This window comes from Oncorhynchus masou, chromosome 14 (genome assembly GCF_036934945.1).
Source record: "Oncorhynchus masou masou isolate Uvic2021 chromosome 14, UVic_Omas_1.1, whole genome shotgun sequence".
NCBI classification, from domain to species: Eukaryota; Metazoa; Chordata; class Actinopteri; order Salmoniformes; family Salmonidae; genus Oncorhynchus; species Oncorhynchus masou.
The window spans coordinates 17,085,969-17,101,262 of NC_088225.1; the positions used below are offsets into that span (position 1 = coordinate 17,085,969).

General features: G+C 44.1%; 1 protein-coding gene across 1 annotated transcript in view; it reads left to right on the forward strand.

The window, feature by feature from the left end:
* The first annotated feature begins 956 nt into the window (after window positions 1–956).
* The window catches only part of LOC135554395 (voltage-dependent calcium channel gamma-2 subunit), an 83,152-nt gene continuing 68,814 nt past the window's right edge, over window positions 957–15,294 (forward strand). Inside the window, exon 1 of the mRNA XM_064986688.1 lies at window positions 957–1,227. Within this exon, the coding sequence (XP_064842760.1) occupies window positions 1,002–1,227 (226 nt within the window). The 5' untranslated portion in view covers window positions 957–1,001. The remainder of the gene's footprint in view (window positions 1,228–15,294) is intronic.

The following is a 15,294-nucleotide window of genomic DNA, read 5'->3' on the forward strand; positions in this document are numbered from 1 at the left end:
CATTGGGCTTGATTTCTTTATTCCATTGTTGGTTGATTTATCAAATTGACGCAAGCCCTATAGTATTTTACTTTCTTATATAATATAGACCCCAGGATTATTTTCATTTGTTTCCACTGGACTTGAATCGTCCATTTATTTACAATTGCTTTTCTTATTTTCCCTGTCCTTCATTTCCCGTCCCTGTTTCTCTCCTTGCTTTTCCACCTTGACTATAATAGCCCTGACATAGGGTTATTCAAACATAATTAAACATAAAATATATACAAATTCAGCATTATATGCCAAAAATAATTGTAATTAATTTCGCATTTAAGAGACGTATTGACTTGCCAGGCAGGATTGTTGTAAGTCTACCATTACTCGAACACCACTCTTCTCTTCATCCATTTCAGCTCATATTCATTCAATGCTGTCCATAAAATAGTACTTATCTGCCAACCTTGCACATCAAGAAACACATTGCCAGCGATCTACATGTGTTAAATGCTACATTGTAAAGCATGAGACAAAAGCTAGTCTCAAAGCGTAATAGCCTACTGAATTTTGATTGAGGCTATCCATTTTTCCATTTATATTACAGTCTCTCTCTAACGAATCACTTACTGTGATTGTATATTATACATAATATTATCTTTTCATTAGTAGGTTTCTGCTGCAACTGCCAGTGTAGGCTAGTTGTAGTCATAGGGATAACAGTTGACGCTATAGTCCATTTTAGAGGCCATTACCTTGTCCATAATTCTTATATTTGGGGTAACATTTAGTAAGAACCCATCTGGGGAGAGAGACACTGCGTCCTCCTCCCCAAACTACCCTAAAATACAACCCAATTTCTCTTAGTCAGTCCTCACCCAAACGCAACCATAAGGTTCCTACCGCATCCACCTCCTTCCCCCTCCTTTCGCTCAAATATATCCCATTTTTTTAGTTTGGTTTGGTCCCGTAAATTTTCAAATATTTATTTCCTATATATCAAGAGGAAAGGGGGTCCCCCTTTCATGGAATGCGGAAATATGGGTCTGTTTGACCGCGGAGTTCAGATGCTATTGACCACGGTCGGCGCATTTGCCGCCTTCAGTCTCATGACCATCGCGGTTGGCACGGACTACTGGCTGTACTCGCGCGGCACGTGCAAGTCAAAGTCGGTCAGCGATAACGAGACCAGCAAGAAGAACGAAGAGGTGATGACCCATTCCGGATTGTGGAGGACGTGTTGCTTAGAAGGTAATTGAGCCACATGCGTTTTGCAGTCACTTTATTTTCTATTTTCTATTTTATGTCAGTATACCATAGTGAACCTTTTATCCTTTAGCTACATGTAGTAAAACCTATCCCACTCGTTGACGTTATAACTTTTATCCCCTCCTTTGCTTTTCTACTGACAAATGCTATGTGGATCAGGTTTATCTTAAGCCCCATACAGTGTATCAAACACAGAATTGGGCCAATGAACTACTGTAAGAACCCTCCATTTCACACCTCTTAGGCCTATACACAATCCCCAAGTGACACCTTCAAAACATAACTTTTCAACATTCTTTGACACCAGTCGATTGTATTGTTCAAAACAGCACCAAGTGACCATGCCATTCTTCAAATATTTCTAATTGTGATAACATATGATAATGACCAGTGCACAAGAGCAACAGAAAGTCAGCCCTTCCTGTCAAAGATCTATTTCCATCCAGACCCCACGTTTGACCTCTGGATGATGTGGTGCCTTAACAGTGCTTGTCATTTACCCTTTGACCTGGCAGTGCTTAGTATTTTCTGAGTTGTCAAACACAGTCACCTCTCAAGCGCAGGTTCAAGACCACCTCCCACGTCTTGACTTGACACACAGCGGGGTCTTGTTTCCTGTCATGCTCTGGCGGAGGCGTCAGATGCTGACTTTGAGCGTAACCTTGTGAGGTTACGCAGCGTTACATCTTCTTAGCAGAGAGATTCACGCAGGCCTCCTGTCTCTCTGCACACTCCTCTGCCATTTGATAAGCAGTAAGCAGTCAGTCTTAGGTCAGATCTCTGCTCTAACAGCCTGAGGTGAAGTCAGCCCCAGGAAGTGGTTGATGAAAATAATGTCAGTGCCACTCAACTGTAAAGATCTGATGATTTGAACACTTCAAAATGTGTATGTTTGCACAGAATAAAGTTGTGCTTTTTGTCATGTTAAATTCACATAGGCAAAATGTATTTAAAAAATGGAAATTACAGGGATGTTTTTTTATTTAGATAGTTTTCCTGGGCAAGAAAAGTACTGTTGTATGTTAATGTATTAATCAACATTACTGGGTGATTTTGACCAAGGTAGGATGGCTGACGTTGGCCATATCTGTCAGGGCGGCTTAAGCATCTGCTTAAGGTTTGTTCAAGGACTGTCTGACACCCTGCTGCTACCCTTTCCAGGAGCTCTCTGCATCTGTTCTCCTGTGCTAGCCAGGACATATAGTGGGAGAGATATTTTAGGTCTCAGTGTGACCCTTCACGGGTTAACTACAGCTGTGGAGAGGTTTTCAAAGACTAGAGATTTTTAACCTCTGTTGAAAATTCACACTTATCTGTGAAGGTGGAGAAAATCAGTGGTGTGATATGACTGGCCTTTGCCTTAGTCAGGCTGTTATGTAATTAACAGACAGTTGTTCATAGTCCAGACCTGACCAAAATCTCCTATACTTGACACAAGGTGAATTACAATTACAAAGCCCATATGCCGCAGCTTCTCTTTTGTGGCAAGATAACAGCCACCCTCCTTTGAATTGGTGATCCAAATCGCAGGAAATGAACACTGATTTGTAATTTGCGATTCATGAATGGTCTCAGGCCTTGATGAGGGGAGGAAGCGGAGAACGGCACCACCGCATTTACACATCGAGGTCAGATTCATTTGAATACCAATCCAAACGACTTCCTGCTGTGGAAATTGGGCTTAAAAAAACGCAATCGGGTAAATTTATTCATGGGTAATTAGCACAATTTATACCGAAATCTGTGATATTGAAAAATAGGAAGTAAACTGCAGAGCCGGATCCAGCTGCAGTGGAGTATAAGCAGCAGCTCAGCCACAAGAAGCTCCTGCTACAGACCAGGTGTGGTGCTGCTATGTCTGCCATCTCAGGTGGATACTGTAACTACAGCATGAAGAGGTTCATGCCAATGCTGAAATCAAGTGGATACTTTGTATGGAGAATCATCATCCTACACCTTGTGTCTCATATATCGGTAGCTACCTTGTTGCGATGGATGATGATGCATCCTGTCTGTATCACAACTGACAATGCAGACAGTGATTTGCTGTAGCCCAGCCTGGCCCAATCATACAGCTCATGTTGTGTGCCCAAGTGGGCGAGGGGTTGTGTTTGTTTAATCAGCTCCTGGAGAGGAGAGCCACTGATCACAGAGGGGAATGCCCACACAACCATCTACCACTCTACTGCCCACTCCAGTCACTGTAATACCATACATAGCCTCACCCATGAGAAACTAGCCATACAGGCTGTGTGTGTGTGTGTGTGTGTGTGTGTGCGTGCGTGCGAGCGAGCGTGCGTGGGGGCGTGCGTGCGAGCGAGCGTGCGTGGGGACGTGCATGCGAGCGAGCGTGCGTGGGGGCGTGCGTGCGTGCGTGCGTGCGAGCGAGCGTGCGTGGGGGCGTGTATGCATGTTTGTGTGAAGGTAGAGGCACTTCTCACTGATCTCTCCTCCGGTGAACATTCAGGTCCTTTTCCCTCTCCAGCACTGGAAAGAGAGTGGAGCACTTCGATGGTTCCATAAAATATGGTTTATATAGATTTTGTAGATTTACACTTGTTTTCACTAGTCGCCTGTGCTATCAGTCATACTGAAAATGCAATAGCATATGCCATCGCCAAAGCATGCGATTCATTTGTGAAATCTCATATTGCCCTTGGAGCTGGTTCATATGAATGCTGAGTCCCTTGATCTGTTGCAGTATTTGATTCAATTGTCCTGACATAAGAGAAATCAAAATATGTGTGCTATCAGCAAAAATCCCTCCACAAGATTTGGCAACAATGTGCCCCTGGCTTACTATTTGGGCAAACAACATCTAACAGGAGTAACACAGTCCATTATGAGGAAGGTCAAAATTAAAGTTCAGCATACATCACAGTTCTATGCTTGCTTCACTCATTCACATCAAATGAGACGCAGTCATTTTAATATGTTTTGTATTGTAATGTGCACTGTATTATACAGTATATTGTATTATGTAGGTGGGTGGCCTTGTGAGAGCCAGAACGGCTCATAGGGCAGGAGTCATCTCCTGTTTCTGAAGCGTGAGGTAGAGGCAGGAGGTTATGTAGTACTATGTAGTGTTATGTATGTTATTCACATTTACATGTTAGTCAGTTAGCAGACGCTCTTATCCACAGTGACTTACAGTACATATATGTTCATACTCTTTCGTACTGTTCCCCAAGGGAACCTACAAACCATGCTCTACCAACAGGGGGATTATGTATATTATATTATGAATTTTAGATATTTTTATTTGTTGTTTTGTTTCCTGTTTGGACACGAGGAAGAGTAATTAGGGATCCCAATACAATACTAAATACTACATTCCTCTTCTATAGTGAGAAATAAATATCAAAGACTACATTTTAAACACAGAGTTAAATCCTTTGGAACCTCTATTGTCATAGGCACCCTAATACACTAGCACCCAGTTATACTGGCAGTTAAATTAGCAATTATACTGGCACTTATACTAGCTGTTATACTGTCAGTTATACTAGATGTTATAGTAGGAGTTATACTAGCTGTTATACTAGCAGTTTTACTAGCAGTTATTCTAGCAGTTAAACTGTCAGTTATACTAGCTGTTATACTGTCAGTTATACTAGCTGTTATACTGTCAGTTATACTAGCTGTTATACTGTCAGTTAAACTGACTGTTATACTAGCAGTTATACTAGCTGTTATACTGTCAGTTGTACTGTCAGTTATAGTGTCAGTTATACTAGCTGTTATGCTGTCAGTTATACTAGCTTTTATACTGTCAGTTATACTGTCAGTTATAATAGATGTTATAGTAGGAGTTATACTAGCTGTTATACTGTCAGTTGTACTGTCAGTTATAGTGTCAGTTATACTAGCTGTTATACTGTCAGTTATACTGGCTGTTATACGAGCAGTTATACTAGCTGTTATACTGCCAGTTATACTGTCAGTTATACTAGCTGTTATACTGTCAGTTGTACTGGCAGTTATACTAGCAGTTATACCAGCTGTTATACTGTCAGTTATACCAGCTTATACTGTCAGTTATACTGGCTGTTATACGAGCAGTTACACTAGCTGCTATACTGTCAGTTATACTAGCTGTTATACTGTCAGTAATACTGGATGTTATACTAGCAGTTATACTAGCTGTTATGCTGTCAATTATACTGGCAGTTATACTAGCAGTTATACTAGCAGATATACTAGCTGTTATACTAGCAGTTATACTAGCTGTCATACTAGCTGTAATACTAGCAGTTATACTAGCTGTTATACTAGCAGTTATACTAGCTGTTATACTGGCAGTTATACTAGCTGTTATACAGTCAGTTATACTAGCAGTTTTACTGTCAGTTATACTAGCAGTTATACTGTCAGTTATACTGTCAGTTATACTAGCTGTTATACTGGCAGTTATACTGTCAGTTATACTAGCAGTTATACTAGCTGTTATACTGGCAGTTATACTGGCAGTTATACTAGCTGTTATGCAGGCAGTTATACTAGCTGTATACTGTCAGTTATATCGTCAGTTATACTAGCAGAAATACTAGCTGTTATACTAGCAGTTATACTAGCTGTTATACTGTCAGTTATACTAGCAGATGTACTAGCTGTTATACTAGCACTTATACTCGCTGTTATACTGGCAGTTATATGAGCATATATACTAGCTGTTATACTAGCGGTTATACTGTCAGTTATACTGGCTGTTATACTGGCAGTTATACTATCAGTTATACTAGCTGTTATGCTGTCAGTTATACTAGCAGTTATACTGACAGTTATAGTAGCTGTTATACTAGCAGTTATACTAGCTGTCATACTAGCTGTAATACTAGCAGTTATACTAGCTGTTATACTAGCAGTTATACTAGCTGTTATACTGGCAGTTATACTAGCTGTTATACTGTCAGTTATACTAGCAGTTTTACTGTCAGTTATACTAGCAGTTATACTGTCAGTTATACTGTCAGTTATACTAGCTGTTATACTAGCTGTTATACTAGCAGTTATACTAGCTGTTATACTGTCAGTTATACTAGATGTTATACTGTCAGTTATACTAGCAGTTTGACTGTCAGTTACACTAGCAGTTATACTGTCAGTTATACTGTCAGTTATACTAGCTGTTCTACTGGCAGTTATACTGTCAGTTATACTAGCAGTTATACTAGCTGTTATACTGGCAGTTATACTGGCTGTTATACTATCTGTTATACAGGCAGTTATACTAGCTGTTATACTGTCAGTTATATCGTCAGTTATACTAGCAGAAATACTAGCTGTTATACTAGCAGTTATACTAGCTGTTATACTGTCAGTTATACTAGCTGTTATACTGTCAGTTATACTAGCAGATGTACTAGCTGTTATACTAGCAGTTATACTAACTGTTATACTGTCAGTAATACTGGCAGTTATACTAGCAGATATACTAGCTGTTATACTAGCGGTTATACTGTCAGTTATACTGGCTGTTATACTGGCAGTTATACTATCAGTTATACTAGCTGTTATGCTGTCAGTTATACTAGCAGTTATACTGACAGTTGTAGTAGCTGTTATACTAGCTGTTATACTGGCAGTTATACTAGCAGATATACTAGCAGATATACTAGCTGTTATACTGTCAGTTATACTAGCTGTTATACTAGCTGTTAAACTGTCGGTTATACTGGCTGTAATACTAACAGTTATACTAGCTGTTATGCTGTCAGTTATACTGGCAGTTATAATAGCTGTTATTCTGTCAGTTGTACTGGCAGTTATATTACCAGTTATACTAGCAGTTATACTAGCAGTTATACTAGCGGTTATACCGCCAGTTGCACTGGCAGTTATACTAGCTGTTATACTAGCAGTTATACTAGCAGTTATAGTAGCTGTTATACTAGCTGTTATACTGGCAGTTATATTAGCAATTATAGTCACAGTTATACTTGCTGTTATAATAGCAGTTATACTAGCTGTTATACTAGCAGTTATACTAGCTGTTATACTGTCAGTTATACTCGCTGTTATACTGTCAGCTATACTGGTTGTTATACTAGCAGTTATACTAGCTGTTATGCTGTCAGTTATACTGGCTGTTATACTGGCAGTTATACGATCAGTTGTACTAGCTGTTATACTGTCAGTTATACTAGCTGTTAAACTGTCAGTTACTAACTGTTATACTAGCAGTTATACTAGCTGTTTTGCTGTCAGTTATACTAGCTGTTATACTGGCAGTTATACGATACGTTATACTAGCTGTTATACTGTCAGTTATACTAGCAGTTATACTGGCAGTTATAGTAGCTGTTATACAAGCTGTTATACTGGCAGTTATACTAGCAGATATATGAGCAGATATACTTGCTGTTATACTAGCAGTTATACTGTCAGTTATACTAGCAGGTGTACCTGCTGTTATACTGTCAGTTATACTAGCTGTTATACTAGAAAATGTACTTGCTGCTATACTAGCTGTTATATTGTCAGTTATACTGTCAGTTATATTAGCTGTTATACTGTCAGTTATCCTGTCAGTTATACTAGCAGTTATACTAGCAGTTATACTGGCAGTTATAGTAGCTGTTATACTAGCTGTTATACTGGCAGTTATACTAGCAGATATACTAGCAGATATACTAGCTGTTATACTAGCAGTTGTACTAGCTGTTATGCTGTCAGTTATAGTAGCAGTTAAACTAGCAGTTATACTGGCAGATATAGTAGCTGTTATACTAGCTGTTATACTAGCTGTTATACTGGTAGTTATACTAGCATATATACTAGCTGTTATAATGGCAGTTATACTAGCAGATATACTAGCTGTTATACTAGCTGTTATACTAGAAGATGTACTAGCTGTTATACTAGCAGTTATACAGGCAGTAATACTAGCTGTTATACTAGCAGTTATACTAGCTCTTATACTGGCAGTTATACTAGCTGTTATACTAGCAGTTATACTAGCTGCTATACTGTCAGTTATACTAGCAGATATACTAGCTGTTATACTAGCAGTCACACTGCCAGTTATACTAGCTGTTATACTGGCAATTGTACTGGTAGTTATACTCGCAGTTATACTAGCAGTTATATGGCAATTGTACTGGCAGTTATACTAGCAGTTATCCTGGCAGTTGTACTAGCAGTAATACTAGCAGTATACTGGCAGTTATGCTGGCTGTTATACTGGCAGTTATACTGGCTGACAGGTATACTGGCAGGTATACTAGCAGTTATACGAACAGTTATACTAGCATTTATACTAGCAGTTATTCTGGCAGTTATAGTGGCCTATGCTTTGGAAGCCTTTGCAAACTAGTCTGTGTATTATTGTTATACTGAGGCAGAGCCATACAATGGGGATGAGGTCGGAGGATTTGTCTGGGTCTATGTTCTGTGTGTGTTAAGCATTCGGTAAACATGTGTGGTGCTAATGGATTGAGCCCAAGAGCGAGGGGGAACACTGCTCCATTCTATCTGGGCTTGGTGACTGCCTACCGGAGCATCCACGTCAGTCGGCACGGCCTCCTCTCCTCACTGCCAGGTATAGCACACTGCTACTCCTCGCTCCACGCTAATCTGCCCCATTCATCTTCATTACAGCGCCCCCCTCTGCCTCGGCTATAGGAGGAGAAACGGAGGAAGGGAGGAGTGGGAGGGGGCAGGAGGTGCAAAAGAAGATGGGAAAATCCTTTGACAGAAGAGGGCTACTTTGGTGGCTGTGATTCCCCCCCTTTCCTCCTATCACCTGTTGTATGAGTGGTTTTCTTCAGTCAGACCAATAATTCACCCCCTGCCTCGGGGTTCACTGGCAGAGCCATTTCCCATGAAGGACTATCAGCAATAGAGGGAATACATGTGCTTTCTTTGCCTCAATGCCATTTGGAAGAGTAGTCCAATGCTTTGTGATGCCATATGAATGAAAATATATGGGGGCAGCTTTACCCTCTGCATGAAAAAAACTTGAAATCCACCCACTCTGTACCCTTTCCTGGTTTCTCAGTTGTGGAAATGGACTGGTGCTGAAGAGAATGCATGTAGGATGATTGAGGAAATGAATGACCAAACTCCAGGACTTGTTCGTATGGCCTCCCTCGGTTCCTTCCTGTCAATCATCTTGAGACATATACCAGTGTGTGTGTACAGGCACGGTATCTTATGGTTTTCTACATGAGTAAGTGGGTGTAGCGTTTTGACCAGGTGGGAGTAATCTTCTAGTGTTTTCTCCATGTGTATGTTTTTGTTGGTGTACTGTATGTGTGTTTGAGCCTGAGCACTTGTTTGTGTGTGTGTACACGTTTGTGTGTGTGTGTGTGGGTGTGCGTGTGAATGTTTACACACGCGTGTGCGTACATGCATGTGTATATATCCGGCGTGTATGTGTGTGTGTATGTGTGTGTGTGTGTGTGTGTGTGTGTAAGAGAGAGACCCAGAATGAGAGATAGTGCAGAGATTGTTGGGTTGGACAGTGCCAGTGCTCCAGAGCAGGATTAGTCTCATAGTCCAATCAGATAAGGATTACACCGGCTGGCACAGGCCCACCCAGGCTAATGACCTGACCCTAAAGTGGCATTAGGCTGTATTATGACACGGCTCCGCTGTACACCCAGCTGCATGAACAGGATAACATGCTCGCATATCCGCCATCAAGGAACCCAAGCATAGCCACGCACACCAGTGTACTGGATGGCCATATCAAGTTGAATACAGAGTACTATATCCGTGGCAATTCAGAGTGGTCTGGTCTTCAACCACTTGTTGAGATAGGGGCAATAGGGGTTCATGGACAATCCCTCCCTTAGTGTTTCATTGGACTGGCTATCCACACTCGGAGGGTTGTGGAATGACATCTGCCCCAGTCACATCCCTCCTCTCAGCTGCTATCTAAGTGACTGGGCTCTATTGCACTGTCACCTCTCCCAGAGCCCATAGATAGATGTGATTCATTTAGCTCTGACCTGTCTGCCGCTGTGGCTACAGTACCTCTGCTGGGACTGCAGACAGACACTATTGGTCTGGACTGTTTTATATTGGCCACTAAGGCCTGATTATTACAGTACAGTCATTACTAGATGGGGCTGTGTGAGACTCAATCACCTTCATTACAGTAGTGCAGTGTCTGTGGTGTCAGTCTGTCTGTCATTGTCCCACTGTGGAGATGGCCATGTACTGTAGTTCTACTCCTTTATAATGTACTGTCCATTGCCTTGGGGTCCTCTTATTGGAGAGAGAGTGAATAGTGGGAGTGATTATGGTTCAGTAGAGTCTTATATGCTGTTGCAGTGTTTTGGTCATGTGTAGGTCAATCACTAAGCCCCTCCTTTCTGATGTTATAACATGCTTTAGTACAGTGAAGGTTATATCACTTTCCTATATGGTTTTCTCATTCTCATTCTATGCTCCAGTATAGTGGAGGTGTGTAGTATGTAGGAGTCTCCATGCTATTCTGAATCACGCCTCTCCCACACTTAGCTAACTGTACCTGCCAGGAAGGCCTCTCCTGGCTTGGCAGGGGTGTGAAGCGACATAATCCTCATTTCCATCTCCTCCATGTGCCCGTGTTTTGTGATGGGCTATGGAGGGGGAGATGCCATAGGTTTTGGTTTAGGGTATGATTAATGGCATGATGGCTTTGACCGATGGGAGACGTGCTTAAACTTTGGTAGCCCTGTCCCATAAAAGCCGCCCTCCTACACGCCCAACTGCCTGCCCGCCCGCCTGCCCACCTGCCTGCCCACCTGCCTGCCCGCCTGCCTGCCTGCCCACCTGCCTGCCCGCCTGCCTGCCCACCTGCCTGCCCGCCTGCCTGCCCGCCTGCCTACCCGCCTGCCTGCCCGCCTGCTTGCCCGCCCACCTGCCCGCCCACCTGCCTGCTTGCCCACCTACCTGCCCGCCTGCCTGCCCACCTACCTACCTGCCTGCCCGCCCACCTGCCTGCCCACCTGCCTGCACACCTGCCTGCCCACCTTCCTGCCCACCTGCCCGCCCACCTGCCTGCCCACCAGCCTGTCCACCTGCCTGCCCACCTGCCCACCCACCTGCCTGCCCGCCTGCCTGCCTGCCCACCTGCCCACTCAGCATGTAGGAGTCCCCCTGCTCCACTAAACGAGAGGGCCAGTCGTAAATTAGAAAAAGGACACGTGTCAAAGAGGGGACGGCGTCCGGGTCACCACATGATAATTACATCAGTCCTCTCCAGTCACTGAAACTCGTGTGTGTGTGTGTGTGTGTGTGTGTGTGTGTGTGTGTGTGTGTGTGTGCGTATGTGTGTGGTCTCGCCTTCATTTACACTTACCTGCAGTCAGTTGTGTTGAGGGGGAGTCTATCTTTATCCTGCATGGCCAGGGAACAAAACAGTAGTGCACATGGGCTGGGCAGCTGGGCCAGTCATCAAACCCTGGGACAGTCATCATACCCTGGGATAGTCATACCCTGGGAGAGTTATACCCTGTGCCAGTCACACCCTGTGCCAGTCACACACTGTGCCAGTCATACCCTGTGCCAGTCACACCCTGGGCCAGTAACACCCTGTGCCAGTCACACCCTGTGCCAGTCACACACTGTGCCAGTCATACCCTGTGCCAGTCACACCCTGGGCCAGTAACACCCTGTGCCAGTCACACCCTGGGCTAGTCTCTGTAACACTATTGAATAGACAGGGGTCACTAGACTCTGGCTGCCAAGAGATGTTATTGTACCGATTACAGTTGACTGTTAGTGCACAAACTTGATGAAAATACATGTGATGCACTGGCACCAGAAACAGTGAGATGAGACTGAAAGAAATGAATGTATCCTGGCAGGATATTGCATGGTTACAGGCACAAATAAATAGTTCACTGCTCCTAACAACACAGCAGTCTCTTACCTTGGTTCCACATCAGCGGCCATTTCCTTGAGCAGTGGAAATCTCCCAAAGAGACCCAATAGTAAATAATAATTAACCTCAGATACAATCCATTCATTTTAAGGAGGTGAGATCCACTCCTTTTTCCTGCGATAGTGAGGAGAAACTACAGCAATCTGCCTTTTGATTAATTGGTGTTGTCCACAGCGCAGTTCATCTGCCATCTATTACACCATCTTTGCTTTGTGTCAGCGCGGAGCCCAAACACACTGCATCATCCCGGAGAGTGGGAGTGGGTAGAGTTCTGTCTGCTCCCCAACACCCTGCCATACTGTATGGGGTGTGAGGTGAGCCTACACCTGCACCTGGATCCAGTAAGACCAAGGCCCCGGTCCTTCACGGGGTTATGACTCCAGCCCTAGCACAACAGGCTCTCAGTGTTGCTGTGGAGAGGAGAATGAGATATTCCCACCTCTGTAGAACCCTCTTAGCACCTAGTGGGAAAGGTGCTGACAGCTCCACTCCCTGCCTGGTCCAGGTATATTTACTGTAGATAGCGTAACTCCAGTTTCATATACTCTGCAATCAATGTGTTTTAGGTATAACAATACAATGGAGCTAGACAGAGTTGTAATATGAGATGTACAGAGTTTTGAGGGTATTGGATTTCTGCACAGCTAAAGAGTTGAGTCCTGACTGCAGGGCAGACAGATAGAGTCATGATTTTGTTGTACTCACCTGAGCCCCTCGTTTCTTTTTTCATTGTCTATCGACCCACATTTTGACAATGTTATTGATAAGTAACATTTGAGGTTGCAAAGGCAAATGGAAATCTTTCTCACAGCACACTGACTGAAGGTCTTCTGTGCCTTACCTCCTTTAAGGGGATGTCGGTGGCCATGATTGTATGGGGGCCTGCAGAAGCCATACTGTGCTCTGACTGTGTGTCAATCTCCAAAGACGGGACTGGCCACTGTGTGTGTGTGTGTGTGTGTGTGTGTGTGTGTGTGTGTGTGTGTGTGTGTGTGTGTGTGTGTGTGTGTGTGTGTGTGTGTGTGTGTGTGTGTGTGTGTGTGTGTGTGTGTGTGTGTGTGTGTGTGTGTGTGTGTGTGTGTGTGTGTGTGTGTGTGTGTGTGTGTGTGTGTGTGTGTGTGTGTGTGTGCGCGTGCGGCTGTTCAGATGGTCCTGTTAACTACACCCCAGAGTGAGTTTTTACTGTAGCCGACAGAGCTGGCAGGCCCCACTGTCACAGCAAATGGTGCTGTTGGGAAAACAAACACTTGTAATGAGACTCTATCTGTCAAATGAGACCATCAGAAACTGCTCCAAGCTAAGAAAAAAAATGGAAGGTGGTGATGTCACCGGCTGACTTGAGTGGGAGTAATGATGTTGACAAGGTCAAAGGGAGACTGCTGAACATTTGATCATTGGTAAAAAAATATATAGTTATGCAATCCAAATATTTATTTTTAAACAGAAAAACATTATTAAAGCCACAACCCATTTTAACCTACACAAACTTTGTGTAGGTTACACTCAATGTTATTTCAGAATGAATCTGTCCCAACTTTTATCTTACCTGTGAACTGTAGCTTTAGCAGTGACGGAGTGAGTTGGGGGTTAATCTTAAGGCTGATGATGGAATATGTTCTCTACAGGAAATGATGTAAACCTGGTGTCCAGGTATGGCTGACACTTGATTATTCATGTCTATGGAGGGATAATGTATGTGTTCTGACTCTGAAGCTCAGCCACAGCCTGCTGACAACGCATCTGATTTTCCTGAAGATGAAAGACAATGCTACGGTAATCTCCAGATCAAGTCGAATCAGGGAGTTTGTCAAAATGAAGGTGCTACATACTGATGTAGCTGGGGATAAGGCTCTGCTAAATCACAGAGGAAGATGATGCAACACTTCCTGTCCAGCCCATCACGTTTAACCCCTTCTGTCCCACTCCTTTCTGTGTGTGTGTGTGTGTGTGTGTGTGTGTGGTGTGTGTGTGCTCATTGCCTGTGTGCAGTAAGGAACAGTATGAATTTTTAATGGTGAGCAGCGTGGCTTTCCTTTGCTCTCTCAGATCGTTTTCCAGGACAGGAGTCTCTCATGAGTTCACAACAGCATGCACATGGACTGCTCCTGTGCCATAACACACACACACATTCACAACCAGGGTCAGGAAGGAATTATTCTCTATCACAGCTAGTGTGCACCGCTACTCTTACTGACAAGCATACCTGACAAACACATGCATACAGAGAGGGAGAAATACAGCAGCCTGTGCTTGAACCAGCCGAAATGTAACCATCATACCCCAGACCTGCTGGTCTCATGGTGCTGTAACCACCATACCCCAGACCTGCTGGTCTCATGGTGCTGTAACCTCCATACCCCAGACCTGCTGGTCTCATGGTGCTGTAACCACCATACCCCAGACCTGCTGGTCTCATGGTGCTGTAACCACCATACCCCAGACCTGCTGGTCTCATGGTGCTGTAACCACCATACCCCAGACCTGCTGGTCTCATGGTGCTGTAACCACCATACCCCAGACCTGCTGGTCTCATGGTGCTGTAACCACCATACCCCAGACCTGCTGGTCTCATGGTGCTGTAACCACCATACCCCAGGCCTGCTGGTCTCATGGTGCTGTAACCACCATACCCCAGACCTGCTGGTCTCATGGTGCTGTAACCACCATACCCCAGACCTGCTGGTCTCATGGTGCTGTAACCACCATACCCCAGACCTGCTGGTCTCATGGTGCTGTAACCACCATACCCCAGACCTGCTGGTCTCATGGTGCTGTAACCACCATACCCCAGACCTGCTGGTCTCATGGTGCTGTAACCACCATACCCCAGGCCTGCTGGTCTCATGTTGCTGTAACCACCATACCCCAGGCCTGCTGGTCTCATGTTGCTGTAACCACCATACCCCAGACCTGCTGGTCTCATGTTGCTGTAACCACCATACCCCAGACCTGCTGGTCTCATGGTGCTGTAACCACCATACCCCAGACCTGCTGGTCTCATGGTGCTGTAACCACCATACCCCAGACCTGCTGGTCTCATGGTGCTGTAACCACCATACCCCAGACCTGCTGGTCTCATGTTGCTGTAACCACCATACCCCAGACCTGCTGGTCTCATGGTGCTGTAACCACCATACCCCAGACCTGCTGGTCTCATGGTGCTGTAACCACCA